Here is a 21,685-nt window from a genome sequence, read left to right as displayed (position 1 = left end):
TGCGCACCTGCAACCCGCCAGATTAGCGCCCACTTTATAAAGATCAATCCAGCGAGAGACCGTAGACGTCAACGCCTTCAAAACTCCTGACCAATCACAGCGCTGCCGCTGCCCACGCGCAAACACGCCACGCCCTTCGGCAGCTCCAACATGGCCGTCGTCGGCGAGAGTGCCAGGGCTCTGCAGGCGTATCACAACAGCTGGAAGACTTATGTTGACAGATGCTGATAGCCGCCTTACACCGATGAATTAAAAGGTGTATTCCGTAAGTTTCGTTTGATCGCTCTTTGATTTTAGTGACAAGCCGGTCAGTTTTGGTAAGCCCTGTTGATGGGACCTAAGGTGGCTGGAGCTACAAGCTAGCTTGACACTTGTTAATGAAGGAGTAGCTGGTTAGCTCGCTGGCTACTCTGACCTTTATGTGTTTGTGCTGCAGACACTTATATCATTTATTATATTGTGGGACCTGGCTGGCCGATCAAGGTTGATTTCTACGTCGACCCCATGAACAATCTTAAAATCTGAATCTTTATCAGCTTTTTGGTTCATCCGTATATGGAAAATTGCATAGGACGATGTTAGCGACTGTTTATCTTATCTTATTTATCGATCAATCTATAATATATGATTATTTCAGCAACTGTAAAAGATTAGAGGTAGTCAAAATTGCAGATATACTGCAGTGAATGTGTTTTGAAGACATGCAGGGTCTTGTAGTCCTGCTAGCTAGTCAGATGTGCCCGTCTAACCATCTGGAATCCATCAAGTCATGACAAGTTAATCTCGTGTCTGAGAGATTCATGTTTTCATTAGCTACACAGGACAGGTGAATGTGAGAAGAATGGCTAAGAATGATCCTGCAGCGATTTTACAGTAGTGATGAACTATTTTAAGATCATTCTGATTAAGATGTTTTAAGATAATTGTGATATATCTGATTTAACAGGAAAAATCCGAGATCAGAGATTGCATGTCTGATTCCAGATTTTTTTACATCAGTGAAACTAGCATACATTTACAAAAAAGTCTTGAAGATCTCTGTAATGGTTGTACACCTATTGCTATTATTAACCACCTGAACTCATTCAGTGACTTGTTTGCCAAATAATAAGTTGCTAGATGCAAGGGCTTAAACATTCTATAGTCTCTGTTGTTTACTGTAAACTATAGCCAGCTGCTACCTGGCAAAGTCTAATTTTTCCACGTTGCTGTGTATTTTGGTCAGTCATTAGTAATTCTCCATTATTGTAATAGATTTGGGAAAATGCCTGTAAAAATAATACTGCATTTGGGAAACTGAGCAAAGCTGTTGTACATTGATATGACTCTAAGTGCCTCCAGCGATAGAGAAGCATTGGCAAGTGACTGAGCGACACATTTTTTAAATTTATAATAATTTCTTTCTCTCTCTTTGACTCTCTCCGTCCCCCTCTCTCTTTCTCTCCCTAGCTCACCTCTCGTTAGTTGTTATCCTAAGAGAGTCACCCAGTACAGTAGCAGGAAAGACCTGTCCACGTTGACTGCAGCTGCCGCTGTATGCACAGTGTTGTAAGAACCTGTCTTGTAGCTCCTCCCACACTGGCAGTAGTCGCAGGAGTGGTGCCTGGGGGCTGGGGGACACGTTTGCCTTCCTCTGCCACAAGGACCTGGGTCAGGACGCAAGTCACCCCTGACAACCAGCTCCACACATCCTCACAGAACATGGTGAGAGGCAGTGGTTGCCATGGAGCTACCAGATAAGAAGCAGGTGAGTTGCCAGGCTGCCTTCGCTTTGGGGGCGAGTGTGTTTTGTGGACTTGGTATGGCTGGCTGATCCTCCCACATTTCTCCATCTTTGACTGTTCAACTTCCATGAGAAGTTGTTTCGTTTTTGATCATTTACGGCTAATGTTATTGGCAATTAAAAGAGAGATATCTCTCAAATACAGAAATATCTCAAAAGTAGAAATCTGCCCTGTTTGGTTTCTAATCTGAAGGCTCCGCCACTCACACTGGACTCTAAATAAACTTCATGACTCATAGCAAAACTGCTGGCTTCACTCTCACTGCTTCCTGCCTCTGTGCAGAGTCCAATATGTTCCCATGGTCCTAAGGTCTGCGGAAAGTTCACATCTGCTTGACCGCACAGAGCTCGATCCTAAAGTGAAGGGGACAACTTGCATTGACGTTCCTGACATGATCCTATGCTCTCCTGATGACTCTTCTCTCATGTGTGGTTCTTCCTGTTTTAGCTGTGTTGTTAAATAATTAACCATTTTGGCCAGACCAGTTACTTTTTTTTCTGAGGGAAGTAGGTTTTTCTGTCTCATATTAAATGTGTAGTAGACTATGCATTTACTTTGCATCTATGACAATGCATGTTTTAGCTCGGAATTCGGTTTTGTGAAGTGTTAATAGTGGTAAGAAAAAAATAAACATTAATGTTTAATTAAATTGGGATCTGAGATTAGGTTTAGGGATACAGTTTTATTATTTTTAAACAGGAAGACATTGTGTGATCCCTGTTGGTGCTATCATGAGGCTACTTCAGGCTACGGTTCCGAGTCTCGTTGCTATTTCAACTGTGTCCTTGAAATCGTGATCCAGTGTGTGTACCTACACTTATTCCTGTATTCCAGGCCCTCGTCCATGTTTTTATTGATTTTTCTGAGTGCCTGTGTGTCCGCTGAAGGCTGCTGAGTGCGGGGATGTGGGAGCAGTCTGGAACAGGGGGGTCACTGGGGCGTCTGTGTCCATGATTGTCTCTCCAGTCTCCTGCCGCTGCGAGAGAGAACTGCTGCGCTTGCTGTAACGGATGACTGGCTGCTAAACACAGGGATGCTGCAGGCGTTTGTGAGCCTCTGTCCTGAAGGCTCCCAGTCGTCCTTCCCAGTCCCCCTTCCCAGTCCCCCTTCCCAGTCCCCCTTCCCAGTCCCCCTTCCCAGTCCCCCTTCCCAGTCCCCCTTCCCAGTCCCCCTTCCCAGTCCCTCTTCCCAGTCCCCCTTCCCAGTCCCCCTTCCCAGTCCCCCTTCCCAGTCCCCCTTCCCAGTCTCCACTGGTGCCTCAGGCCGTTCCCCGTTGACTCTTAAACTAACATAGTGTTGTCCGCTGAAAAACTGTTTGAGGGTATTTAGAATGGACGAGTCTAAGAGCCATTAAAATCTACCAATACACTGTGTGATGAGGAATGTGCTCAATATAGCCCATTCGTTCCTGAAAACATTTGCCATGGTCCACTCTGATGGGTGAAATGGCTTTCATCAAGATTGAACAGATGATCTCAGAGAATCGTGTCTTAAGTGTGTTGTCCTCCATCTCCTGGTGCTTGCGTATGTTTGCATCAGGAGCGGGCCTGTCATGTGGATGTCTGGCTGTGCTGGGTCTGCTGTCTGGCTGGAGAAGCAGCAGCCCTCCCTCTGTCCTTCATCCGCTGCTGACCCACCTGCATGTAGGCTGAGGTCCCGTGTGTGTGTGTGTGTGTGTGTGTGTGTGTGTGTGTGTGTGTGTGTGTGTGTGTGTGTGTGTGTGTGTGTGTGTGTGTGTGTGTGTGTGTGTGTGTGTGTGTGTGTGTGTGTGTGTGTGTGTGTGTGTGTGTGTGTGTGTGTGTGTGTGTGTGTGTGTGTGTGTGTGTGTGTGTGTGTGTGTGTGTCCCGTCTGCGTGTGCCTTTACAGCGTCTGTGTTCGACACAGGGACTTGGTCACGATCCTAAAAGATGGTGCCTAGTTTTTGAAGGACCGTGTGAGTGGAGTTGTAATATGCTCTAGAAGTGGGTGTCATCCTTATTTACCAGGAGTGTATTGGATTTAAAAAATCATTAATTAATAGATTTTTTTTTTTTTTTGGAAAGGGCACTTTTTCATATTTGTGTTGGAATTTGTGGGTTTGTAGTATGTGCAGTTTGCGTGTCTGTCTGTGTGTGTGCACGGAAATGGACCCTGGAGAAGTGGTGAGTGAGTCAGAGGCCTGGACTGAACCTTTGCCTGAGGGTGCGTACAGAACCGTCCTCCCTGTGGAGGAGATTCCCCTCGCTGCAGAAGTAAAAGTCCAGGGGGCGGAGCTGGATCTAGACCCAACTCCTCCCACCGTTGTGTTTTCATTGGTCTGAAGTAATGGCACTACGCAGGAGGAGTTCTATCAGATCAGCCATTCCAAATCACTCTTGCCATTCATTTGTGAACAATCACGAATGTGAAAGTTAGTTCATAATAAACCAGTTTTCATCTTGCTAATGTGCAATGGTTGTGCTGTTCAGTACCGCATGGACGGTCCATGCGGTACCGAACAGGGGGACTGTTATTCAGTAGTGCGTGCATGTAACGGCCATGATCCTCATTAACCAGTTCACTGAAAAACTTCACCACTAATATAATGCTATTTATATTTTTCCATCCATCTATAGATGCATATCACGGTTTTGAAAAAAGGACAGACGCTTTCAGTTGTGCAGTGCACTACATGTTGTAGTAAATACCACTGTCCATTCTGCACACCTGAAGTGTACCGTCCTAACGAAAAAAGTTATTTTTTTTATTAAAGGTAAAAAAAATGAAATGGTACATATTTAAGAAATGTACTGTACTTTATTATGTTGGCAATCACAGATCATTATTCCTGTCCACTTTTACGTTTTCTTGTAAACTTAAAAAAACCTGTATTGTGTTATTTAAATAACATTTAAAGAACATTTTGATCTTTAAACGGTAAAAGTATTAAGGGTGAATTTATTAGATTTATATTTCCTGGTCGGAAAACGTAAGCGACATGTAGGAGGAGTTGGATTAGATGCAGCTCCGCCCCCTGGACCGACCAAAATAAACTATGGACGGTGGGAGGAGTTGGATCTAGATCCAGCTCCACCCCCTGGACTTTTGATTCTGCAGCGATGGGTACTTGCTGTGGAGGCTCGCTGGGGGATTCAGTGCCTCTGCCCCCGGCTGTGGGAAAGGCCTGACTGGGGTTATTTATGGGGTTATTTATAGATGTGCTGCACTCATCCGCAGATCCATGGTGAGCCTGTTTTCAGACTCCCCACAGCCACAAACACCTGGGCTGAGTGGGAGTGATCTCTCCTCCTACTGGCATTCCCAGGTGTTTATGGGTAGTGGAAGAGGGAGGCTGGTGTGTGTGTGTGTGTGTGTGTGAGGCCCTGTGTGAACCACAGCCCTTCGCCTTAGTGTGATTAGTGTAACATTTGTCTGATGACGCCACTGACCCGGGCCTCTTCGTCTTCAGGAGGAGGGGGTGTCTCTGGGCCTGTCCACGTCTCGGGCTCTGGAGACACTCCGCGACCAGCTCTCCGGCCTTCTGGAGCAGTACCAGCGCCGCAGCCAGCGCTCGCCAACCATACAGGTCAGCCAGGGCTGTGTAGCATTTAGGTCCGTTATCGGTTGAAACACGTTTCTCTTTTGCCAGACGGCTGTTGCGCTAAGTGTAGTTGGCTGTTGCAGGATCTGTGGTCCAGGAGTTTCCTCAACCACGACGACCGTCAGTCCTGTTTCCATTGGCCGGGGGCCGCCCTCATGCTGCTCGTGGTGATTGGACTGCTCTGTTGCCATGGCAGCCAGCCGAAAGGAAGGTAAGAGGCAGAGGGTGTGTCTCAGATGAAACCCTGGCTTTGTACATAGCGCATCACTTGCTAAGTGTGGAACTAGCCTAAGTGACGGTTAAAAAGTAGCACTACATTTCCCAGAATGCTGGGGCACTCAATGGTCACATGATGAAGCTACTGTCTGGACTCTAAATTCATTCAACATTTCAAGAACTTCAGTGTGCGCGTAGTTGTCATTAGAGTGTTGTGGTAGCCGAGTATCATTTGTACATTTGGGCTCCGTAAGAAAGAAGAGACCATGGAGCGTATTTCTGAACATTAATGGTAGTTGCACTATGGCATGCAAAATGCATGAGATGGTATTTTATTCATTTTCATTAGGTCACAGAGGTGATATTTAGTGTCCTGGTATAAATTTAACGATGCAGTAATTTCACCTGTGCCCAGAGTGAAAGCCAATCAAAATTGACATGTAAATGAGGCCATGCATATTAAAGACTGACTAACCACAGAGCAGTAGTACCAGAGGCTGAACACTGCCATATGCATGGATACATAAAATGTAGCGTGTTCGTAACATTCACCACACAGGAGATGCGTGGTGGTGCATAGCAGAGCAGCCAAATTGTTAACTTGCTTCTAGCTTCTTCCTCTGGGACACCTGGACGTACATTTCCTAGGGCAAGTTAGTGACAGTCCGAGATCCTGACCAAGCAAGTCACTATCATCCTCTTTCCATCATATTGCAGTTGCAAAGTCTGCTGTATTTTGGTCTCCAAACGGACCTTTATATTAGCAAAATGGGAGCGTGTGCAAAGTTTTCTTAACTTGTGACAGGATTTGATTCTGAGTTTGATGACTCTGAGTTTGATTATTACTGAAGCGCAGGTTGAATGGCAGGAAGCATTGCTGGGTGGCCATGTGTGCTATGTGTAACCTGTGCTGGTGTCTCTGGACAGTAAAGGCATTGAGCTGGTGAACGCCGGGGCCCTTACTCTTCTTTTGATCCTCAACCTCTTCCTCATCGGACGTCAGCAGAAGCTGAAGAGGAGCGAGATGGTGCGACGGCTCAAGTCCATCATCTCCGAGCTGAACGGTGAGGATGACGTGTGTGGCCTTCAAGCTCTGGTCTCCTTTACGTAGCAGCGGCGGATGTTGTTGGACAGGTCTCGACGTTTTGGACTTGTGCTGTTCTGGTCAACAGGTTATCTGGAGAGGAGTGGAGGCCAACCAATCAGATGGGCTGCTTCTCGCTACCCCGACCTGTACACTCCTTTCTCTCCATCCTGGTCACTGCACTGGACATATCGAGACGAGCAATTGGTTAACCTACCCGTCAGCCTGTTGGTGGAAGGTGACATTATCGCCTTAAGACCCGGCCAGGAGGCGTTCGTCTCTCTCCGAGGCATCAAGGTTACATTTGTTCCTCGGTGACATCAGCGGTTGTGTTAGCTAGTTTGAGCGTTAACCCAAGAGTAAAGCGGAGCTGCTTTCCTGTGTTTGGAGGGTTTGTGCTCGTACCTGATGTGCTTTTACTTCACCGTATCGCCACCAGGATGACGAGCACATCGTTCTGGAGCCTGGGGATCTGTTCCCGCCCTTCTCCCCCCCACCCTCTCCCCACGGGACCGATAAGAGGAGCCCTCACACACCCCAGCAGCACCGACTCTTCAGGGTGGTCTGCACGCCTATTCTCGATAGCGTCAGGTAACGTGCGGCATCCTGCCAGAACGATTCCGCTTGCGATACGCAGCCTTGTCTCATTAACGCTCTCCACCTTTCATCCGTGAGATGTTTGATTGCCGTGTTGAGGTGATTTCTGACACCAACCTCCTCTTCCCAACAGAAACAGCCTTGACCTCGCTCTCTCACGCCCCATCACGGTTCTCGATAACGAGCGCTTCACAGTGCAGTCAATCATAGCCAGGATTGCCTGCCCAGCTGTGCTGGTATGTCAGTCAAGCAAACGCGCATCTAAAAGTCTCAGAATGGTCGTTGGTACATTGGACCTGCTCTTTATACGAGTGCCTGCCATTGCGCTGACCTCTTTTGCTGCCTTCTTCATTTCTCTAGGTGGCATTTTTTACTGTAAACACCGTTCGGTTCTGCTGTCACGCTCCCAGTCTCACTCCACCTCTCTTCAACTTCTTTCAGTTACAGGTAAGTCTTGTCAAGATGTAATTTGTTTTCTTTTCAGACGCCACGAGTCTCCCTCACCACTCTGTTCATCTCTCTCTCTCTCTCTCTCTCTCTCTCTCTCCCTGTGGGGTTGTAGCTGATGGGCGTGCTGCCCATCCTGCCGCTGCTCTTCCCGGTGATGTGGGTGCTGGTCGTTGCGTACGGAGAGGCGCGAGTGTTGGCCGAGTCCAGCCGTAGCTCGCCCTCGGGCCTGGTGAGTCCCGCCCTTGGCTAACCGCGCTACGCGAGCGTTCGACCGCCTACCGCAGCAAGTCTTCCCCCAAAGCACGCGCACATCTAGAGGGTCCGCGCACACGCGCCCGTTCCGTGGCAGGGCGTCTGTCAAACGGCCTGCGTAGCTCAGTTCCTCCACAGAAAGCTCTCCCAGTACCACGACCGAGAAGACACATGACTCGCTGGCGCCTCCCGCAGGGGGGAAGGAGATTTTAATCCACTTCTTCTCTCGTCCCAGCTGGCTAAGTTCTCTGAGGACACCCTAAGCAGCTACACGGAAGTGGTGTCCTCGCAGGTACAGCCTCCCCACGCCGCCCGCCGTGCACGGCCGGGAGCGCACCACCACCACCACCGCCAGCACTTGCCCATCACACTTGATTTTAGGCCTTTTCCTCCAAACTGCCATTTTTCTGGATATGCGCAGACGTCGCTGTGTAGCTCCACACGCTGGCACTTTTGCGTCACCGCTGTTGTTGTTTTTTTTTTTTTTCTTTCTCCATCTTTCCATCCTGCTTAATTGCTTCTCAGTTGCACTGTTGCGGTCCAGAGTTAATTGGTTAATTGGTTAATTGGTTAATTGTGGCTTCTTGCGATGGGCCTCTTGCCAGTCCTCCAGTGGTCCCCAGCCTGCAACTGCCTGTAGCCCCGCCCCCCAGCAACCCCCCGACCCCCAACAACCCCCTGCCCCCCAGCAACCCCCCGCCCCCCAACAACCCCCCGCCCCTCAGGCCTGCATGTGTCCTCTCGTCTCACTGCCAGCGTGTGACCTCTGTGCTGTCAGCACTGGAATGAGCTCTGATTCATCACTTCATCTGAGTTTACGTCTGTGGGTCTTTGCATGAACGGCACGTGTCCTTCACTTAAATAACAGCCCTGGTGAGGTGTTTGGGATGCATGAATAATCCAATTATCTGAGTGTACGCAAATGACTTTTGTCTTTGGATGTTTGGTTCATTCTCATTTACACAAGATCTTGGTCTTTGGTAGGATGCTTTTTAGCCAAAGCTGTGTGTGTGTGTGTGTGTGTGTGTGTGTGTGTGTGTGTGTGTGTGTGTGTGTGTGTGTGTGTGTGTGTGTGTGTGTGTGTGAAGCACTGTGTTGAGAAGTATAAAAACAGCTTGGTGTGTGCTTGGGCACACTGATCTGTGTGCGTGAATGACCTCCGTCTCACAGCACACACCCCGTCCTCCTGGGACATTTGTGCGTCTGCAGTGTGCAGCGTCTGATAAACGCTGTAGCCCAGGAGCCACCATACAGCTGCTTCTCTCTGCTGCACGTGCGTGCGTGCGGTAGGAGGGGGAGGGGCGTGTCGGGCTTTAGGAGAGGCAGATGGGACTCTTGGGAATAAACCCTAGGTTCAGACTCCACCCTTTACTAAATGTTCTACCCTGGAGATTTTTCAGATGAACCAAAATCCAAAGATCCTGATTGTGAGAGGAAGACAACAGGCATGTGCGATACTGACGTTGTGTGTGTTTGTGTGTAGGAGATGCTGCGATGTGTATGGAGATATCTAGTGGGCGTTTTGAAAGGAGAGACTCAAACACTGTGCTATACATCCAGTCTTCTGCACAACCTGGGTTCAGTGACAGTGAGTGTTTATTACTGCATCCACACACACACACACACACACACACACACACACACACACACACAGAAGTGATGCCACTTCTGCCTATACAGTTGTCTTGTAATACAATGTCATATCTTATAGTAAAACCAACTTGGGCAAATAAAAAAAACATGGCAAAGAATTATACAATACAGCAGCAATAAGACAGAAAACATTGTAGTTTATTAACAGTCGAACGGAGCAGGTCTCCTTCAGGAGAGATGAAGTGAGACGAAAGGAACGTGACGGTCGACGACCGACGTGGAAACGTGAGACGAGGCCGTGACTGCCCGATTTTCCCCCGTCGCAGGTGTTGTGCTGTGTGGACAAGCAGGGCGTGCTGTCCTGGCCCAACCCCAGCCCGGAGACCGTCCTCTTCTTCAGTGGACGCGTGGAGCCTCCCCACGACAGCCAGGACGACCTGCGGGACGACCTGTCCGTCAGCTCCTCCTGCCATGTGGACGGAGAGGACGAGCGTGAGGAGGTGAGCGTGGCACCTGAGGTCAAACGCCACATAAACACATTTTGATCGATTGACTGACAGCTGTCAGGTCCTGATGTCTACATTACAGGCTAACTGAGTACAAACCGACTGAGTTCAGTTCATTGTTTCGTCTTTGCACATACACTGTATAACAAAAAGGGATCTCCACTCGTCTTGGGCTGCGGTGAACACAAAAACAGAAACGCCACACCGTCCTACAGACTCCAAAGTACGAGTCAGTGTAGTCAGGAGGAAGTTTGAAGAGTGTATGCTATGTTGAACAGCCACACCTACAGAAGAATTTATGTTCTCTACGCTCTTAACAGGTAGCACTGGAAGGGGAAAGGTCAAAGGTAATGCACTGGAATGCCTGACTACAAAAACCCTCTCAACTGAAAACAGAAAATTAGGAAAGCTGGTGTATTTACATATTTATATGTATTTGAATATGTATTTACATATTTATATGTGTTTGAGTATGTATTTACCGAGACCAGTGACAGAAGCCGTGTTGCCATTACGCAGTATCTGTGAAGTGTTGGCTAACAAACTTCCCAAACCCCCCACGTTGCATTGGGACTTGTAGACCAAACCACTTTCCAGTCAAAACCTGTGAAGCTTCAGCAGGTCTACTCTCGCTGTGTTCAGAAGGTTCGGTTTCAGTCAGGAGACGTGCTGCAGATCAGCCAGCATTAACACCAGTATCAAATGATACAGTGGCTAACCATATTGGGCTTTTGGTAGAGAGTGTTGAGCAGATTATGGCCAAGATGAGCATCCATTTACTTTACTTGACGAAACCACAGACCAGAGAGTGGTCAGTTTCATACTATTCAAAGATCTTCTTTATTTTAGGGCACTTTTGGAAAGCCCAGCCCGGATCTTTAGTTTTACAGGATCCATATATACATGACCGTAGTGCAGACTAGAGCCAGCGTGGGCGAGTGTCTTCAGACGGCTACATGAGCTGGTACCAGCAGACGTCTCTCCACGGACGTACAGGCCGTCAAACTGCCTGCCTTGTGTTCACGGTGTATTATTCGCAGATTAAAGCTCATGCAGTTGAAAAATTGCAGTGAACTGCATCACCAGTGCAACAAGTGGACGATGTTTCAAGATTTTCCATTAAGACCTGGCAGGACAGCGTCGGCCGTGGTAGCTCGGTGAATTATGGGGACTGTCCAGGGAGGATGATCGTGCCCATGTGCCTTTACGAGCCGTGAGACGATATTTTATTTCCAGAAGAGCATCCCGCCAGCTGCTCAATTTTCTGATGAAAATGGCCACTGGCCTGTTTGGCCAGAGTTTTCACACAGCTTAATGTGCTGAAGGTGACGATTGCGAGGACAAAATACATCTGTCTTCTCTTGTTCTGACAAATCAGAGGCTTTGATCCAAAAACTTTTGCTATGCTTGTGGAGATCTTGTTGTGACATTTCCTGCACTAGAGGAGTTCCTGGACTGTCAACAGCAGCTGTTTCTAAGCTTAACCTGGATTGGTTGGTTTGGACTCATCTTAATGGAATGATGAGGCAGTTTTGAGAATGTTTAACACTATTTAGCTGCGTGGTCCACCATTGACATGTTGATGCCTGCAACGCCAGCAAGGATTGAATTGAATGAGTCACTAATTGATATGACCACTGCATGGCCCTGAAACAGATGTTCGCAGAACACCTGCCTGAATTCCAGAAAATATTTTTAGCCCTAAAACGAAGGGTCATACTGCGAAAAAGGTTCATAACGTCCTGCTTTGCATAAATTTCCCCCTGCTCAGCGGAACTAATCACGAGGATGCCCTTCCGACCGTGTCGTCTCATTTTGCGCTCTGTTCTTCTCCCGTGCAGGCTCAAGAAGGCGAGGCGCTTCTCAGCGGACCCGCGTTCGAACCTTCCCTCCAGCCAGCCAATCAGCAGGAGCCCGGCGAGGCACCGCAGGACGCCGCACGCACCGGCGAGCAGCACCGCGCCCGGCGCGGGCCCCAGAGCGCTCGCTCCAAACACCCGTCCGGCTCCAACGTCAGCTTCAGCCACGACACGGAGGGGGGCGAGGAGGAGAGGGCCCAGGTAGTTCCCAGCACCACCCGCACCACCCGCACCATCACCGCTAGCGTGTCTGGAGTTGGTGCGCATGTGCATGTGTGTCTGTGCGTTCCTGTGCCCGTAGCTGTGTGGCGTCAGTGATGGCTTGTGTGAAGCTGAGGACTTTGTGTGCGACTATCACCTGGAGATGCTGAGCCTCTCTCAGGACCAGCAGAACCCCGTGAGCATCCAGTTCGACGACTCTGCCTGGCAGAGCCACCTGTCCTCCCTGAAGCCGCTGGGCCTCAACATCATGCTGAACCTGTGTAACGCCACCATCACCCAGCAGCTGTGCCGCTTCTCCGACCACCTGTCCAACCTGGCGGTGCAGGAGAGTCACGGTGCCGTGCGGCCGGTCCAGGTGCCCTGGGGCCTGTGTGAACTCTCACGCCTCATAGGTGAGCAGCGCCCGCCCCTCAAACCACCCGCCACGCCCCACGCACGCTGGGCGGCTGAGCTGGACGTGTTTTGATGAACATGCTGAACTTGTGTTGTCTGCACTACACTTGAAAGACCTGAAACCTTAAAATACGTTAAACTGGAAGCAATAGAGGTTATAAATAATCCGCGATGTAGAACATATTTCAGCTTGAACTTCCAAATCTTTACTAACCATATGAGCAGAAAGCTTCTGGTCTCTGTCAGAGCTGTGGACTCCCGTGTAAATGGTGCTGCGTTAGCCGTGCTTGCTTAATGTGTCTCGGATGCGTTCGTACTGTACCTAAATGTCCCATTCGAACCGAGCGCTGTTGTCTCCTGCCGTGTGAAGGTTTTACTCCCGGAGCGAGAGAGCTGTTCCAGCAGGAGAACCACCTGGCCCTGTACCAGCTGCCCTGCGGGGACACGGCCAGAGACTCGGCCTCACGCCGCCCGTACCACGCCGGGAAACGACAGCCGCCCATCAGCCACCTGATCAGCCTGCTGGTCCGCGACACCACCACCAGTGAGAACCGCCCCGCCCCTCTCTTAGGACTTCATGTTGGGTCACGCCGGCCCTGACCTCTTGACCTCTTGACCTCTTCTCAGACAACGTGCAGATGCTCTCCCACGGCTCGGCGGACCTCGTCCTGGAGGCGTGCACAGACTTCTGGGATGGCGCGGACATCTACCCGCTCTCTGGCTGTGACAGGTTCTCGCTCCGGCTGAAATGAGACCCACACCGAGCGCAGTGCGTTTTAATGTGGCAAGTGTGAATTGCCTTTTGACTTGGCTTTCTCTTCTGTCTCCAGGAAGAAGGTTCTGGATTTCTACCAGCGTGCCTGTCTCTCGGGCTACTGCTCGGCGTTTGCCTACAAGCCCATGCAGGTGGCGCTGTCCGGCCAGCTGAATGGGAAGTTTGTGGAGCTGGCCCCTGGCCCGGCCCTCTTCTCTGGGGTGGACCTGCCCAGCACCACGCCCATCAAACACGGCAGCCACCGCAACAGCTGGAGCTCGGACGGTGAGATGGAGGGCAGAGGGTTAATGATTGAGGGGTGACGTAGAGGGAGGGTGGGTGGAGCTTCGCTGCTGAACGCTCCAAACCCAGTGAGTGTGTGGGAAGGGTGTGGCAGGGTTTCACAACTTAATACAGCGAGCTCGGTTATATTTATAAACCTCTACCATCAGCAGTGGGAACGTAGCCACTTGGACGTGTCTGAGGGTGGGACTGCGTGACGCCCCGCGTGGGCTGTACGGAAGGGCAGAGCGGCTGGAGGCCGTTTATCTGAGCCCTCGTTGGCCTGTTCCGGTTCTGTGGGATCGCAGTGTCTTATATGTGTGCGTGTGTTTCAGAGGGCATCGGAGAGAGCCTGGAGAAGGAGGACTGTGTCCAGGCGCTGAGCGGCCAGATCTTCATGGGCATGGTGTCCTCTCAGTTCCAAGCGCGTCTGGACACCGTGAGGCTCATCGAGAACCTGGTGGGCGCCTGCATCCGCTTCGTCTACTTCTCCAGGGAGGACGAGCTGCGCAGCAAGGTACCGGCACGGGTCACGCCGCCGAGCCCGGTCCTGTTTCGGTTCCGTCATGTGTGGTACCATCACGTGGGTCACACAGCAAACGCAGGGTGCTGGCGTACAGGTTACACTGTGGAGTGTTGTGTGGTTGAAGTTCTGTCTTTCTTGATGTCTCTGTATTAGGTATTTGCAGAGAAGATGGGTTTGGAAACGGGCTGGAACTGCCATATCTCCTTGACCCCTAACGGCCCCGGGGACGGGGCCCCCTCCAGCCCCAGCCAGACAGGCTCACTGCACGATGAGCTGCTGCATGGTACGCCAGCTCCCCACAGGCCCCGGGGCCCTGCTCTGGCGTCCGCACGTGCACTGGACATGTTCACACCTGCATTACACTTAGATTCATTCCCACTGCTCAACTTTTAGGTCATGTTTGCAATGTTTGAGATGTTTGAAGCTCCTGCTCTGGTCCGACTCTGGTGTTCTGTTGGCACAGATTCCCGGGATGATGCGGAGGGCCCTTTGCTTCCTGAGGATGAAGGCCAATCTGACCACACTAGCTTCCAGCCCACTGACAGCGACGTCCCCAGCTACCTGGAAGACTGCAACAGAGTATGCAGACACCTTCCCTGTTCGTGCTGTTGGAGCTGTTTTAAGGGCTTTATATATGTAGCCAAAAAACCGACTCAGACCTGTGTGTGTGTGTGTGCGTGTGTGTGTGTGTGCGCATGTGTGTGTAGGCCAAACTGCCTCGTGGTATCCACCAGGTTCGCCCTCACCTGAAGAACATTGACAACGTGCCTCTGCTGGTGCCCCTTTTCACAGACTGCACCCCTGAAAGTGAGTGTGTGTGTGTGTGTGTGTGTGTGTGTGTGTGTGTGTGTGTGTGTGTGTGTGTGTGTGTGTGTGTGTGTGTGTGTGTGTGTGTGTGTGTGTGTGTGTGTGTGTGTGTGTGTGTCCCCTCGGCTGTGAGCGGCAGCCGTGCTGCACTGTGACCCCGTGAGTGAAAGGGCGAGGGGGGTGTGTAGAGACCCGCGTTGCCAGCCGTCCCATACTAAACCCTGCGTGCGTTCTCCTGCCTCGCAGCCATGTGTGAGATGATGAAGATCATGCAGGAGAACCGGGAGGTGACGTGCTGCTTGGGGAGCTCGGCCAACATCCGCAACTCCTGCCTCTTCCTCCAGAGCGACATCAGGTGAGCCCCGCCCCCCCTCCCCGCCCCAGTGGGTGTGGCCGGCGCACGCGCGCTGAGCTTCTTTTGTGTTGGGGCCGCAGCATCTCCCTGGACCCGCTGTACCCGGCCCGATGCTCGTGGGAGACGTTCGGCTACGCGGCGGGCTGCGGCCGGCTGGAGGAGCGGGACGAGCTGTGTGCGCTGGGCCTGGGGGCTCGACTCAACAGCCTCGCCTGCTCCGTCTCCTTCCACCAGGGCGAGAGCGTCAGCATCGTCAAGCTCATCGAGCAGGTACGCGCCCGCCCGACACGCTCGCAGAACCCAAGCGCCTCTGGGAGGACGTTGGCCGTGATTCTCTGGCCGATCGGCCGTCCGTGTGCGTCCCCGTGTGGGGTCGGCGGCGTGGTGGGAGTGCCGAGCTAGCGTGTGTGTTCTTGTGTGCCCTGCAGGCCCGGCACACCACATACGGCATCCGCAAGTGTTTCCTGTTCCTGCTACAGTGCCAACTCACTCTAGTCATCATCCAGGTCAGCATGGCTGCTACCCTCTCTCCTATTGGCCAGCAGAATATATGCCATCTTGTATAGTCTTCTCTCTGCATTATGCTTCTTGGGGAGGACGTATGTGATTGGCTCAGACTGATTGCAGGTGTTTGATTGGTCATAGTGGGGTTGCTTTATGAGTTCATTGTTACTGTATTTTTTTCTTTTTCTGCTAGTTCTTGGCCTGTCTTACCCAACTTCCTCCTCCTTTGAACATAACCGACATTCTGTGGCTTTCTTGTTTCTGTTACCCGCTGCTAAGGTACGAGACGAAACGGTCTCCCTCGCACTCGCACCACAAGCACACGCGTATGCGCACTCACACACACACACGTGGATAACTGTGGTTGTCATGTGCTCGCCTGACAGTGTGTCCTTCTTGGGGAAGCCGCCAGACAGCTCTGTGATGACCGTCGCCACTGGAAAGAATCTAGATGCCATTCCTCGGAAGGTGCGGCATGGCTTGTGACCTCTGTCATGAGCACAGTTTCACGTTTTCCGTTCTATTAACTCTAGACATGATCTTTGTGTGTGTGTGTGTGTGTGTGTGTGTGTGTGTGGGTGTGTGGGTGTGTGTGTGTGTGTATCGGCATCATAGTGAATATTATTTTGAGATGAAAAGAGTGAGCTCACTTTATTCTTTCTTCTCATGTGCCCCCAGACCCAGCAGTACTTCCTGGGCTGGTTCCTGCTGAAGTTCGGGCTAACGATGTGTGCCTACCTGCTGGGCTTTGGTTTCTCCCTGCATGAAGTGTGTGCCAGCGCTGCTAACAGCAACAGATCTACATACGTCATTATCAGCGGGTACACGTGCGGCTCACACACACACACACACACACACACACACCCACCCCACAAGACACTCCGATCATCCGTATGAGCACCTTGCTTGCTCCTGATTGCAGATCTAATGGAACAGCGCCGTGGTTTGACGAGTTTTCTAATGGCTTGCTGCTCATCCAGAAGGTCATGGCAGGTTTCCTGGCTTTACATACCGGTGAGATGTGCCTACAGTCTCAGCTCAGTTCTCCTGTGCTTACGTAAGGCACTGTGTTTACACACCTACAATACGATGTGTGTTGGACTAGCGTGATGTTCTGGATACTGTTCAGTTCTTAAGGACTGCAGGTCAATGTGCATTAGTTGTCCAATACTCTCATGCTTCTCTGATTGGATATGTCCTCTGTTCAGTGGTGATCTCTCTCAGTTACGTACACCGCTCCCAGCCACTCTGGAGGAGAAACCCCTTCAGCAACACATGGTGGTGTCTTATCGTGCCTGTTGTGTAAGTGTGTGCGTGTGTATGTTTCACATGTTGTACCATGAAATTTACAATAGTTTGCTTAAACAGTGGACGTGAGATGTCTTACTTTAAACTATAATTACCATTGATTGACTAAATGCAAAAATAAGATCGATTTCATATAAGCAGACATATAGTATTATCAGCTATGTAAACTACAGTCTTCGTTCTCTCTGTCTCATCTGTTAGGCTGCTGGGTCAGATGGTGCAGGCTACAGTAGATTACCAGTTATGGCAGGACAGAAGTGGAGGACTGGACTTCACATTGAGCCACGTGCCCATGCTGGTTTGGCTACTGATGTCGCTGTCCACTGTGTTGGTGGTGCTGATCAACGAGGCTGTCAAACTGCATGAGATCAGGTAGGGACCAATCAGAGCATGGGGCTCAGATCAAGCTCAAGCCTATCCATACACATATCCTATCCATATCTATCACTATGACATTTCTACAACATGTACAATCTTGTAGCAGTTGTAGACAAATCTTGACTTTTCTCATCAGCATAGCTTTCAGAAAGTATTATTAGTAAGAAGTTTTCTGTTTGTTTTTGCTTTTTTTCCAAATTCGGTAAAACAACATTGTCCTTTCAGGGTACGTGTGCGCTACCAGAAGAGACAGAAGCTCCAGTTTGAGACTAAGCTGGGAATGAACTCTCCTTTCTGAGCTGCTACAAAACTGGGCTGTTTTGCTGTGAACTCACTGCCCCGCCGATGACCAGCAGTAGAGGAAAGAACCTCTCACCTCAACGCCTAACCCACCACCAACCAGCTCCCCGCCACCAGAACCTCAGCCCACAACAGCCGTCCTTTTACGTCAGGAGTAGATGATATAAATATCTTTTTTTTTTTTTGTTGTTGTTGTTGTCTTCCATTTCCTTTCCGTGATATGAGGGATATTTAGCTGCATGCTTTCTGAAGTCTAAACATTGGAAAATTATGGAAGTTGGGAAATGTGGAAGTTGGGAAATGCAGGATGGATGAGGGGGAGAGACAGTTTACAGGAGTCGTCCTTCACAGTGCCAGAATAATTAAGGCTGTTCGCGGTTGCCCAGCCTCCGGTCTACAGTTGTGCCACCATATGTCAAACAGACTGGAAATCTAGGTAAGACAGATTATGTTTTAGCTTTAGGGCATCTTATTATCTGATGAAGATGTGATGTGGTGAGAGCCACTTTGTCGTGTATGCTGAAACACCCTTTGTGATGTATTTTAGATGCCACTGTCTGCTCTGTAACAGGGCAGTGGTTTTAATCACCACATAGGTCTTGCACATGGCGGATTTGAACGTGATAAAGACTTGGTATTGTCTACGAAATACCTCACATATAGTGCTTGCAGAAAAGACATATTTGCACTTACTGAATACAAGTGCTTATATCCAGTTAATGACTGCCTGGGAAGACAACATTGGAAGCCCACCAATCAACACAGTGCACTGGGGAAGTTTAAGCCCATTTCAGAAATAGAATGAAATCGGTGGCTGTAAACAGATGTGAAAAGATGTTTCACTCACTGGTTAGAATGAAGGGTAATACTTAGTTTTGGTCCATGGGTATTGAAATGATTTATTCTGGAAGCATGTAAAAGGCATATCTCAACTCACTAAAGGGAATCCATCCATATGGTGACCAGATGGAACATGTGCTAAACTAATTCTAAACACTGGGGTTTAATATTAAATTAAAAAAAGGCTTTTATCCTTTTCCCTTTATTGGGTTAGTTGGAAATACTTTGATCAAATCAGTGTAAGTAATTAGTAGACCTGTGTTCATTTTTGTAATATGTAAGGAGCTAGACCAGCAGTGAAGTTTAATCAAATCAGTAGGGCATGTTCATAGAAAAAGCATGCTTCAGACCACTCCAGCACCATCTAACTACTGACATGCTGAGCATTGTGAGTTCTCTTTTGTTTACACATGTGAATGTCTGCCTGAATATTTTGCATACACCTGCATGCTTTGATGAGACAGTAATGCTTGCTGGCTTCCTCGTCGCACAACTGGGACTAGATCACCATTTTCAACATAATTTTGTATAGTTGTAAAGATTAATTCCGCGTTTGATTCTGGTTGGGGGGGGCAGTCTTAGATGATGGGTTTTTTCTTTAACCCCTTTTTCCCATAGAGAGAGCATCTTTATTGGTGAAGAAGGCAGTTATGTTTTTTGCTCTTCTACCTCTTGTTGATTGTCTCAATGTTATTCTACCTTTGTTCATTTTAACACAGGTTGTTTTACTGATTACTTTGAGCATGGTGAATATGTTGTTCTTTAAATGACCAGCGTTCTGCCTTCCCAGGAACTCTGCTGTGTCCCTTTGTGGGGGGGGCCTGTGAGTAGACTGAAACACTACAGTTACATTAGAGTAACTAATAATAATGGAATAGTAATGGAGAAGCTTGAATGAGTGACTCACTGGGGAACACCTCAGCTGTAGCCTGGTTCTTCACTTCCCCCCGCTGACTGACCTGTTTTGCCTTTTCTGTGTGCTTTTAATGGGCCCCCTCCCTCTCTATATGAGGGACTTTCTTTGAGTTCCTAGGGAAGTAATGTCTAGTATTTTAGCTACTTTCTATGTCTAAAAAAACATTTACTGTTGATCATATATCATAAGCACTTATTTCTCTCCATTATAGCCAGTTTGAGCCTACTAGTCTTAACCAGTAATTGCATTTCATGTTTATTTTATGCCACACCTTGTCTCATGCATTTTATATACACATGTTAAATGTTTAAATACCAGGAATTGTTTTACATACATATTGTGCCTGCCTGTGGAGAATGTTATGTGTGCAGAATATCATGGCTTTACATAATTGCTTTTCTGTTCCATGCATTGACTATTAACCTGCAGGGTCCCCATGAACCCCAAGACTTGAAGTCTCTTCATTGAAACTATCATTATCATTGTAAGAAATTCCCACCTCAGGGCAGGTTAGAATATATGTTGCTCCTCTGTCTTTGAGTCATTGCAGAGCAACTGAATGGGCATTGACACAGTGAATTTCAAACTGGTGCTTTAGCGCTAACATCAACTTTGTGGAAGGTGACGTATCAGAGTAAGCAGGGAGGTAGATATTTTGAAAAGCACTGATCAGTTCTGTAAGGACAGCATTGTATAATCAGCTTAAAAATGTGTAATGGAACATGACTGAGCAATTTTTTTGTACAGTGATATAGAATTATACTATTCTAGTTATTTTTAAAATGTTGAGATCAAATTTTTGCTGAGATATGCATGATCAAGACAGTAGGAATGCAGTGACTTGATTAATGACTTGCTTTTTCATCCTACCTTGGCTCAAGACTCGCATGGGCAGCGTTTGTGGCTGGTGCTTCCTCCGTTGAGATCAGTCATATCCTGCCCTCTTCAGCCAATCTCGGTCTCTCTACTGTACAGATATTTGTGTGAGTACATGATCAGAATAAACAGTGTATTATTTGGCGCCAACTGCTATTAATAATTTTGCTATTTATGAATGTTCACAAAATTTATAAAGGTTGTACATTTTTGTATTTTTAAAGATGTCTTTAAATAGTTTTTCCCCAAGTGATTTGTGAGTCGATTTGTTAATAAATGCTTATTTTAAAAAATATATAGTCATGCTGTTTTATATTATCAGAGTTAGATGCACTTTTCTGCAATGTGTTTACCAGAGTGTAATGGCAGAAGCTCCTCCCTCAAAGCGCTGCGTAATCACTCCGCTCCAAATCCGCTCCAGCTTTTCTCACCCCCCGCTCCTCGCGAGCTCATCACTCTGTGTGCTCCGTAATGTTCACAAACATGCTTGTTTTAATGTGTTTATAAATATGAGTTCTTAACTTCACAGTATACATCTAAGAAAGGTGTCATGTTTTATTGGAATTGTATGATTGTTTAATTTTTTTAATTATTTTAATTATTTGTTTTACTTAAAAAAAAAAACTTGTTTAAAACACTCAAAACTCTGTGAAAGGGGTGGGCTGTGTTTGAAATAGCCTACTACATACTACTGGCGTACTGCTTGGGCCCCAAATCAGTATGCAGTATGCAAATTAAAAAAAAATTTCTAGTACGCGAAACAGCCCCGGATGACATACTACTTCCGCAAAATATTCCAGTAGACGAACTGATAGTCAGAGTGGCTGTGTTCGAAATAGCCTACTACATACTACTGGCGTACTGATCGAGCCCCAAATCAGTATGCCGTATGCAGTATGTGACCAAAATGAAATTTTCCAGTACGCGAAACATACCCGGATGACCTACTACTTCCGCTAAATATTCCAGTATGCGAACAGAGCTATCTTCGTGGTGTACTGCATCCCATCATGCAACGCTACATTCACGTGACCCCGTAGCATGCTTTGCTTTTGTCGCATACTGGAAACTGTACTGCATACTACTATGAGGACCAGTATGCAGTATTCAGTATATACTGAGTCCAGTATGCAGTATCCAGTATGTAGTAGTGTATTTCAAACACAGCCGCTGTGTTCGAAATAGCCTACTACATACTGGATACTGCATACTGGATACTGATTTGGGGCCCAATCAGTACACCAGTAGTATGTAGTAGGCTATTTCGAACACAGCCATAGTAGAGCTATCGTCGTGGTGTACTGCATCCCATCATGCAACACT

At 48.5% G+C, this 21,685-nt stretch overlaps 1 protein-coding gene across 3 annotated transcripts; it reads left to right on the top strand.

The window, feature by feature from the left end:
* Positions 1-132: 132 nt before the first annotated feature.
* On the top strand, positions 133-20,657 carry tmem94 (transmembrane protein 94). Of its 3 annotated transcripts, none has more exons than XM_076999659.1 (32): positions 133-265; positions 1,450-1,747; positions 5,213-5,329; positions 5,428-5,555; positions 6,488-6,624; positions 6,733-6,941; positions 7,084-7,235; positions 7,375-7,477; positions 7,602-7,688; positions 7,804-7,920; positions 8,179-8,235; positions 9,427-9,531; positions 9,863-10,036; positions 11,884-12,102; positions 12,203-12,515; positions 12,887-13,060; positions 13,144-13,246; positions 13,347-13,555; positions 13,888-14,069; positions 14,232-14,361; positions 14,542-14,657; positions 14,786-14,885; positions 15,132-15,240; positions 15,321-15,510; positions 15,669-15,746; positions 15,938-16,023; positions 16,131-16,212; positions 16,423-16,565; positions 16,667-16,758; positions 16,953-17,046; positions 17,254-17,424; positions 17,656-20,657. In XM_076999659.1, the coding sequence occupies exons 2-32, from the start codon at positions 1,724-1,726 to the stop codon at positions 17,726-17,728; spliced, it is 4,074 nt and encodes a 1,357-aa protein (XP_076855774.1). In that variant the 5' UTR covers positions 133-265; positions 1,450-1,723; the 3' UTR covers positions 17,729-20,657. The 3 variants fall into 3 exon arrangements, with proteins under 3 accessions (XP_076855774.1, XP_076855776.1, XP_076855775.1); XM_076999660.1 differs by having other exon boundaries at positions 153-256; XM_076999661.1 differs by lacking the exon at positions 8,179-8,235.
* Positions 20,658-21,685: the final 1,028 nt, after the last annotated feature.

The sequence above is a fragment of the Brachyhypopomus gauderio genome, chromosome 3, assembly GCF_052324685.1.
Source record: "Brachyhypopomus gauderio isolate BG-103 chromosome 3, BGAUD_0.2, whole genome shotgun sequence".
NCBI lineage: Eukaryota > Metazoa > Chordata > Actinopteri > Gymnotiformes > Hypopomidae > Brachyhypopomus > Brachyhypopomus gauderio.
The sequence above is the reverse complement of the archived record's forward strand: the minus strand, read 5'-3'. Positions and strand labels throughout refer to the sequence as shown.